The following is a 10,669-nucleotide window of genomic DNA, read 5'->3' as shown; positions in this document are numbered from 1 at the left end:
TGGCCCAGTGAGCACAAATATCGCATTTACCAACATTGGCTGTGGTACTGATGCCCAACAATACCAGTTGAGTTTGCTTGTGGCGTCACTAGATGGCGTTACTGTCTCCAAACATCGAAGTTATAGTTATTTTCTCGATTATTCCGGATATAATCATAATATTTTTTTAAAGTAACTTATAAATCTAATAGCTATAACTATAAAATTTATACATAAATTTAAAAAATTGTATTTTACCAACATTTTCTCAATTTAAATCTCAACAAACATAAATCTCGCTTACGAAGTTTCGAAGTGCGGTTAGTATATATACAAATTAGAGTGTATAGTAAGTGTACTTGCTTCGGCAGTACATATACTAAAATTGGAACGATACAGAGAAGATTAACAACAACTGCTGCCTAGCCTAGGGCCTTCATGTGGATACAACCAATGCCTACCGTAGTGTAATTGTAATATTTATCAGCAAAGGCCCAACGTCGTATTACACAACCACTTACTTAACGTAGGGTAACTGTAGGACTCGTAAACAAAAGCCCATTACATAATTAGACTGTAGGCACACTATAAATTACACAACTATTTACCTACGGTAGTATTGTAAGAATCCTACACAAGGCCCAACGTTAAAGTTACAATGTTGGCCCTTTGTGGGACACGCTGTGTTGGGCCTTCAACCTGGTGCACGACTACCTACCGACCTACCTGACTTGCCGTTGGGTAATTGTTGAATTTGCAAACAGAAGCACAACGAAAAAATTGCCCTTTTTATTTTTTTGCAGTTGGCCCTACAGCAAGCCATACGGCCAAATGTAACAATTAACCAACCATCAAACAAATGTGTATAGGCCCAACCACGGCCCAACCAAAACCACCACCGTTGAATAATTGTATGATTTATTTAAATAGGCCCAACGAAAAAAATACTCTAATGGCCCTCTGTTGGGAATCTTCGGGAGGGCCTTTGTCGAGGGCCCTCCAGCAAATCGTACGGCCAAATGTAACAATTAACCAACCATCAAACAAATGTGTATAGGCCCAACCACGGCCCAACCAAAACCACCACCGTTGAATAATTGTATGATTTATTTAAATAGGCCCAACGAAAAAATTACTCTTATGGCCCTCTGTTGGGAATCTTCGGGAGGGCCTTTGTCGAGGGCCCTCCAGCAAATCGTACGGCCAAATATAACGGTTGCCCAACTAATACGTAAACAAAGGCCCAACAAAATCCCTACAAGAAAATGCTATTAGGGAAAGCAAACGTTGATTTAGGTTCTAAATCTTCCATCCAGGATCAGGAGCGGTGACGAGGCGTCGGCAGTATACAGACATTTAGGTAGGTTTTAAAAGGCGCATCAGTTACAACTATGATGCACGTGGTATGTTGTAGAGATTATCAGTTTCCTATATTTAATAGGCTTTTTTGTAATAAGTAAGTACCTAAGTATAAAAATCGTAAATGCTCTTTGCCACATAATTTACACCAATACATTTCGGCCTTGCCGCGCATTTTTGAGAGAAATAATAAAAAAACATTAACTACCGTTTATTATAACATTTATAACAAATAATTGATCTCCTACAATTGTATAAGGAATCGTGGCTTGTGACAGCTCTTGAACACTTGGCGCCTGAAGTCTAGAATTTTGTCTTAGGATTTAAGTGAGTAAAATTAATAGGCCTCTTAAGATTTACATAGTTAGCGAAGTTTTGCTAACAAATTATCAGTAAAAAATGTTCTCAGATTAGTAGCATTAAAATTTATACTGGCTAAGGATTTTAGTACCTACGTATTTTAAAATTAAGTAACTTAATATTAATTCACAAACAAAATTTTTATAAAATACAAAGTACCTAATCTGATGTTAAAATGTACGCAACTAATCTTAACTAATCCTAAAATAAACAAGAAGATTCTATTAATCTAGTTTTTAACAAGGTTTTACTTAATTTAGGATTCTAGCTAATTTTATTTAATATTTTGGTAGGTACATTGAGCTTCTTTTGCCATAACAGTTTTTCATTTTCGGTTGCACTAGCTTTTTCTCTCTTACACTCCTAGTATAATACAAAACAATACAAATACTCTTTATTGCACATCTCATTACAGAAAACAATACTAAGAATACAGATAAGGGGAGGTTAGGTAAACAACAGGGGTCATATTGCTAACAAGCGATCACTTCTAGACAACCTTTAGGTAGCGGAAATTAATAAATGTATGTCATGTCAGTAGGTGTTCCAGGTGCAATTTATAAAAGAATTCTAGCACAGAAAAAAAACAAACACAAAACAATATACCATACATATAAAAATAAAATAAAATACATATTTATTGTTATTAATTCAAAATTTGTAAATTATGTATTATATTTATTGTTAATTAATAATTTGTACATTTCACTATAAGGTACCTATGTGATTTTATTATCAAATAAAATTCTATTATTCAAATTGTCTTCACTCAAGTTTTTCTTGTCACTCGTTGCCATGGTTACGGTCGCCTGGGTCACTCCTAAACCCTTGTTTTGTGGTATTTAAAATGACTAAACATACATTTATATGGCAGTTATATATATGCCTTTTCCATAATGGGTCATCCACTTAGCATATAAGTACCTATAGCGTACATACTAAGTAAGCATAACATTGGAAAGACTAGCTCATAATATTACGTCATCACCAAAAAAAATTTTGAGAAACTAACGTTAGCTAGATAACAATTATTGTAAAATGCAGCTTTGTAAGCAGATAAGCATGTCTTATATCATGTAGTGCCCGGTCACAGATAATTTACCTTCTAGGTGAAACAGATACTTACAAACTTAATACGCGGACCATCGGCGCGGCGGCAGCAATTCATGGTAATTATGTAATTTTAAACCGCAAAATGCATCAGTCGCTCGTTTTAAATGCATTTGTGTTAACGACTTGTACTTATAATAAACCGCAAAATATCAATACAAAATATCAGTAATAACGATGGTCTGGTGATGAATACTGCGTTTTGATACTAAAATACTTAACAGTTAAACGAGGTTTGCCCAATCTGTAACTGTCATTTTAGTACTACAGCAGACAAATTGTAAGTAAATTGGCTACCCAAATAGATTTTTAGTATCTTGGATATTAAAACACAGTTATGACTTTGTTGGGGACCTTTTACATCTCCAAATTTAATGTATTAATGTAACCATACAGACTATACAAATTTATGTTATATTGTAGTATTTTTAAGATTTTATAATGTGATGTTTACCCCAGGTATTGACCGTTGTATTTTTTAATGTTGATTTGTAATTTTTCATGTCACTATATACCAATGTAAATATTTTATTGACTTGTGAAAGAGCCCTTGAGTTGAGGCCTACAGAATACATTTGAATTTTATTTATAAGCGCTGATGCGGTGTCTGTTAAAACACTCTGCGTGTCCGGTAAAACCGTGCAGATTCGCCTGGCCCGCGCATATCAGTCAGCGCTCACAACTCGTTCACTATATAAAAACAGTTTCAATAGTAACCAGCGCAAACGCAAGCTTCCTGCTCACCCGGCAATGCCTTGAGCGAATGCAAAACCGAACCGACCGCGATGCAGTGCAGTTAATGAATTTAAATCGATGAATATTGTTGTCGAAAAAAAATTGTGTTTCATAATTCCAATTTGAATTTTCAAATTGTATGAATTGAAAATATTTTTTTTATTGTTGAGTGTTTGTGTTTTTGATTTTTCAAAATGGTGGCAGTATCGGAACAGGATCGGGCGCCAAAACCAGGTAAGGGTGAAAAATTAAGCAATAATTAGTTATTATTATGAACTGTTAGCAATAATTTGTTATTATTATGAACTGTTATACCTATGCCATTGCCAGTATGTTATTCGTAATTTAATCACACAATGTTTGATTTGCAATAATTTCACCTTAATACAAAAATAAATAAATAGACTTCAAACAACTTTCAAACAAAAACAATTTAAATTACTACCTATCGATATTTATAAACAGAAATAAAAGAAATTCACAGATACGCATGTAGAACTCAGAGTAAACAACCTTCTGCGTCGTGAATTAAAAAAAAAATCAAAACTTATAGAAACGTGTTCGAGCTAATTTGGTTAAGGTTTTTACACCATACATCTCATTTAAACTAATTTGATCATGTAGCAACATCTTTCAAAAAACTGTACATCGAATCAGAAGTTATGTCAAAATTGAAATATGGAACGTCAGACTGGTACTTACTTCTATGTCACTTCATTCTATCTAAGTTTTAGTTTAGTTTTTTTAACCGTAGGTAAGATAATAGTTCGTTTTTTTAGCATTAGAAAAAGACTACGCGATCTTGACGTGCCTTTTAACCGAAAACGCTTTTTAAAAGTCAGTAACTATTAAGTATGAAAGCAAAAGAATGTAAATAATCGTATATGATTCATAATTGTTACATATTTGCCGTGACTTATTTTTCAAAAGTGTTTTTCAATAAAAAGACACGTCAAGATTGTTTACCTTTTATCTAATGCTAAAAAAACGAACTGTAAATGGGGTAAGAAAGAACATTGATTATTTAACTCAAGGCAAGACGCGAACACTGACGATAGTGTTCTTTTTGTCCTGGTGTTAGACTTATCTCATCTCACTTTACCTTATTTTTATAAACGCCCTTCACTACGCCCTAAGCATAAATGTATAGATTTGCATTTGCTAATATAACCATTACCAATATAGTAATCCAGATTCCAGGGTTCACGTTAAGTTTTTACGCCAAGTAGTAGTCATGTACGTATGGCACTCCCATACATTGTTACGGACTTACTGCTTACTGCTAGCCTTTCTCCGCAGACGAGACGTTTTATTTGGTTGCCCTTGGCATAGGCCTCTCCCATATTCCTCCATGCGTCCCTGTCCAGAGCCTGTCTTCTCCACAAGGCTTCAGTCACCTGCCTGAACACGTTACGGACTAGTCGGTGCAAATTCAGTGTAGAAATACTCTCTCTAAATACATTCGTCTTGTGTATGTGATTATACTGACCGTATATTATGGACACTTTGTCAACACCTAAGGGCAAACTCACAAAATCATTGGTGCACTGTAGGCGGACCGGACTAGTTTAACTCTGGCCTCCAGAGTGCATAGTTGTTGTGCATAATGATAGAGTCCGTAGGTCACTTTCGTCTTAACATGTCCCATATTCTGTGACAAATATTAAAATAATACTGCTATAGTATGCAGGGTAACGTATATAATTGAAACTTAATGAAAATTTGACATGTTTTAATGTTTTTTTTTTCTGTCGAGACAACTTTTATCTTTTAAGGTTTTGCGGAGACGCCATGTCTATAATTTTCGGTACAAAATAGTCTGCCGTTTTTTGCGGGGGAGGGGCACATCAAATTTATAGGTAACGTAAACATAGCCATGTCAGATAAACGTCAGTCCATACATGTGGTTGACATGTCGTTGACCATTGGCCGCCTATTTTCGACAGAGGGGAACGCCTGTTAATGACCACTCCGTTGGTTATATTCTCTAACGTTTTGGTTGGAGTTTGCCTATACAAACACAACCTAGTTATTTTTTTTTTTCGGGATTAGCACGTGTAAAGAAAGATTCAATATAAAAAAAAACTAGGTACAATTTTGCTTTAGCCCACTCTTATGTGTAACAAATACCTTGTGCCACTGCGTATTGTGATACCTAATGTATAATCCAAGTACAGTTATTTTTATGTTGATTTATGTTCGGTTTTGTGTATATATATTTATGTTGGTTTATCTTTTATGTTTATGTCATGTTTCACTCTGGTCTCGCAGTAATTATATACTTGATAGGACAGTGACAGATGATAAACAATAAAAGTGCGCTAATACTACCTCTGTATTTAACTAATAATTACAAAATATAAACCCCGCATATCATCGGTCAGTTTCCCCTCTACAAGAGCGACATTTCATAACAACCATTTAATCAGCCGTTCCATATTGGTATACCTTTTGAAACAGCTGACCAAACAATCGGCCGGCAGGGTAATAAAAACTAATAAAACTAGTAAGGCCGAGATTATGTCGCCCGATTAGATACGATATCCAAATCGGTGGCAGATTTACTGAACCGACGTCACTCGCTGTCATTGTTTGTGACAGTTGTGATATACTAAAGGGGTCCACAGATTATCAGTTCGCCGGACGATATCAGCATGTCAGTCGCGAACAACTGACAGGTTGATATCGTCCGGCGAACTGGTAATCTGTGGGCTCCTTAACGAACACTCTTAACTGATCATGAGTTGGGGCCTTTGCAAACCAATATTTTAGATGTGAAATAGGTTACTTAGATACTAGATAACTGAAAAATTTAATGTAAATTGAGAGCTTAATTTTAAGGACGAGTTCTAACACGTTTTGTTCAACACAGCGACACACAGTTACCTAACTTTAAAAATAAATTAAAAATAAGGCTCCACTTTTATTACCCTTAGTTTAATTCTCTATCGGTCTCTGTTACTTTGCTTATAAAATTCAACGAAAATTTTATTGAGAGACTGGGCGTCAAAAAAAGAACAATATGGTTGCAAATTAAGGAAATGATGCGCCTAGAATACTTGGTAAGAATCACAATGTTAAAGGAAAATTGCCCTAAGTAATTACATTGCGGTTTATGGTTTAAGCAATGATTAGGTTTAGAATTTTACCTGTTAATAAAATCCCCTTTTGCTGTCATACAAACTTTATATGCTGCATCATTACCACAATAGTTTTTATAGATTTAACTATCTAATGAGTTGAGTATAATTGAAGATGATTATAGATCAAACTGATTTCTACGATATTTAAATGATAACAAGAGAGTTAGACCAAGATAGGTCTGCAACGATTTTGATAACGCACGCAGTGTAAAAGTGTTATTTTAAACGTCAAACTTCTATGAAAATATGACGTATATGTTACTGTAAAAGCCCGAAGTACGGCAAAACCTAGGATTTACCGATAGGATTAGGAAACCTAGGATTAGGATTTTACCCGGGGGTTTTTTCGGGTAAAATCCCGAAATACATGACATTCGCACTGCGAGTGCTCTCAAAATCGTTGCAGACTTGTCTTGGTCTAACTCTAACACAATATTTAACAAGATTTCATATTAACTAAAAATCACTAACATACATAACAGGAAAATCCGATGACTCTACATAATGATCTGACGATTATGTTTACAAAACAAGAAACACGTTTTAAACACGGACGGCGGAATTCCTGTTGTTGCAGAGAAAATTGGGAAAAATGTTTTAAATCAATAATGTAATAAATAAAGTACGTATAATGCCTTATTTGAGCGCTATTCAAATTTGCACTAGACATTTCTCACAAGCCGTAAAGGGGCCCGGAGATTACCAGTTCGCCGGACGATATCAGCCTGTCAGTTGTTCGGAGCTGTCAAATCTTGCGTTTAACTGACAGGCCGATATCGTCCGGCGGACTGGTAATCAGTGGGCCTCTTTAGTACGGCTAGCACCAGCTTGACACTGACATATTCGCTAGCGTGTGCGTAACTTACTTTCTATGCGTCTCGCTCGCACTAGCATATTATTGCTAAGGCAGTCGTGTCGTGGGTCCGTGGTAAGGCTATAGGTGAAATAAGACTGACGAGTAAGTAATGTAGTATGACACTTGCTGACTAACGAGGTATTTTTAAGACGTCAATATGACAATAAAAACCACAACGATGTGTCAATGTATTTAACATTTCAGCTTTCAATACACGTAATACCCCATATTCAATAGGCACAAGTGCCTCTACAATCGAGTACGTAAACATTACGTTTAGGTATAGGTACTTGATCTATACTCAAACCAAGGTTGATCCATCAGATGACAAGAGTACGCGATACGGTAGATTAAATGTATTGAATTGTTGAAGTGTACCTACTATGGGGATCTATAGTTAAGTAGGTTAACATTTAACTCTACATACATATGTACAGATATAATCATGTACTGTAGGATCATTGTGGCTACCACCAGTTTGGCACTAACATAAATGCTATCGAGAACGTAGCAGTGTATGTAACTGTACATAATTAGGCATTAAAACATTCGTGTGATTCTATTATGAAACGAAAGATGCGATAAACGCACACTCGAGTTTTAATGCCTTTCATTATGTAGCAGTCACATAAACTACTATTATTGACGTATATTTATGCATTCGCTTATTGGAAATCCTGTATTACTGTAAACAGGTTCAATATCATGTCTACATAATATCGAGCCTCTAGGTAGAAAACTTTAATACTTACCGTCACTTTAGTGTAAGTGCCCCGAGTTAGCACAGGTATGCTTGTAACCATTCACCTACGGGCTATTTTTTAACGATGACACTCAGCAATACACGGGTACCTTTTTTCCAGTGATTTTATTTTACAGTGCCATATTTTTAAAAATAGCACAACTAGAAACTTGAAATTTTATACACTGAAACAAAAATATTTTATAGTCCTTCTTATATAAATAACTGCATTTTTTTACTTAATTAAGGTCGCCTAGATATCCGAATTTTGACACTAATAACACTAGTTTTTTATGCTTACTCGTGTTACTAGAAAAACACAAAGTTGATTATCGAAAGCAAAAAACACGACACAAAAAAAATATACCACCGTCATAAAAAATAGTGATGTGGGTTAAAAGTTTTAGTCTATATCGTAAGTCGACACATTCAAGGCGCCTTTTGTTTAATTAGCTTACTAGCAACAAAAACCGGCCAAGTGCGAGTCGGACTCGCGCACGAAGGGTTCCGTATCATTACGCAAAAACGGCAAAAAATCACGTTTGTTGTATGGGAGCCCCAGTTAAATATTTGTTGTTTTTAGTATTTGTTGCTATAGCGGCAATAGAAATATATCATCTGTGAAAATTTCAACTACCTAGCTGTCACGGTTCATGAGATACAGCCTGGTGACAGACAGACAGACGGACAGCGAAATCTTAGTAATAGGGTCCCGTTTTTACCCTTTGGGTACAGAACCCTAAAAAGCGTTCCATATGCTTTTAGTTATATTACTTTACATTTTTTTTAGCCTTTTGTCATACAGGAAAAAAATAAATTAGAACGTAAGTGGGATCAAGATTGTTTTCACCACACCAGCTTGGAAAGGCTTACTTTGCACTTCAAAAACGGATAGCAAAGTTGCACTTTGCCATCAGTAATTCACATGTGAGGCAAAGCAATCAAATGCAAATTTCGAGTTGTTTTCTTATGTTTGCTGGTAGAATTGACTTTTAAATGATGATTTTGGATGATAAATATTTGTTCATATCAATTTCATTTTGTTTGATATTTTACATTTAATATTTGCTTCGGGTTGGTATGGTGAAAAATTTTGTGTTTCACTTGGGGGCAAATTTTCTTTAACCCTCGTGCTTTGAAACCCTCGCAACACTCAAGATTCCATTTATCGAACTTTTGGAATATTTCGCTTGCTCGGGTATCAATATCAGCACGAGCGGTTAAACAACAACTTTGCCCCCTTGTAAAACAAATAACTATTTCATAGCTCAAGTAGCAAGTACGCTTTAAGTAGAACGGGTGTTAATAGTGTTATCATTATCAATTAATGCCACTCCGCCACTGCTAAATAATCGTGATTATTTAAAATTAACGCCAGGTATTTAAAAAAGCGGCCAAGTGCGAGTCGGACTCGCCCATGAAGGGTTCCGTAGCAGCAAGTAACATAATAAAATTGCGTGTTACGATTTATGACGTATTAAAAAAAACGGCTGCTATTTAACTGATCACCAGATTTAGTAAAATGTAATACCAAAAAAATCTATTTTACCACCCTAAAATCATGAATGATCACCAAAACTATAACACCATTTTAATGTGAAATGATTACCAATTTTATTACATTTCACTATCCTTTTAAAGGAAATGACACCAAACTAATCATTATTAACCCAAAAATAGTCAATGATTACCAAATTTCAAACCCCATTTTAATGTGAACTGATAACCAAATTTTTACATCTTGCTATCCTATTAAAGAAAATGACACCAAAATAATCATTGTAAACCCAAAAATAGTAAATGACCACCAAAATAAAAACTCTATTATAATGTAAAATGATAACCAAATTTTTAAATCTTGCTATCCTACTAAAGCAAATGACTCCAAAATAATCATTGTTAACGCAAAAATAGTAAATGATCACAAAAATTGTAACCATATTTTAATTAAAAATGTGCAAATATTTAATATATCGTTATCCTATTAAATTAATTAATCCACTTCGTCACCTTTTTCTAGTAGCATTTTATTTCTGTAACAGTCGCAGTTCTAACCTAAGCTAACCCACTTTTCTAGTAGCATTTTGTTTCTGTAAGGGTCGCAGTTCAAACCTAACCTAACCCACTTTTCTAGTAGCATTTCTTTTCTGCAAGGGTCGCAGTTCAAACCTAACCTAACCCACTTTTCTAGTAGCATTTCGTTTCTGTATGGGTCGCAGTTCAAACCTAACCTAACCCACTTTTCTAGTAGCATTTCTTTTCTGTAAGGGTCGCAGTTCAAACCTAACCTAACCCACTTTTCTAGTAGCGTTTCGTATCTGTATGGGTAGCAGTTGAAACTTAACCTAACCTACTTTTCTAGTACCATTTCGTTTCTGTAAGGGT

General features: G+C 35.1%; 1 protein-coding gene across 1 annotated transcript in view; it reads left to right on the top strand.

Moving 5' to 3' along the window:
• The first annotated feature begins 3,408 nt into the window (after window positions 1-3,408).
• LOC134796367 (putative inorganic phosphate cotransporter) overlaps window positions 3,409-10,669 on the top strand; it is a 41,156-nt gene continuing 33,895 nt past the window's right edge. Inside the window, exon 1 of the mRNA XM_063768539.1 lies at window positions 3,409-3,777. Coding sequence (XP_063624609.1) covers window positions 3,738-3,777 — 40 coding nt within the window. The 5' untranslated portion in view covers window positions 3,409-3,737. The remainder of the gene's footprint in view (window positions 3,778-10,669) is intronic.

This window comes from Cydia splendana, chromosome 13, assembly GCF_910591565.1.
Source record: "Cydia splendana chromosome 13, ilCydSple1.2, whole genome shotgun sequence".
NCBI classification, from domain to species: Eukaryota; Metazoa; Arthropoda; class Insecta; order Lepidoptera; family Tortricidae; genus Cydia; species Cydia splendana.
Note: the sequence above shows the minus strand (reverse complement) of the source record. Positions and strands in the feature narration are given on the sequence as shown.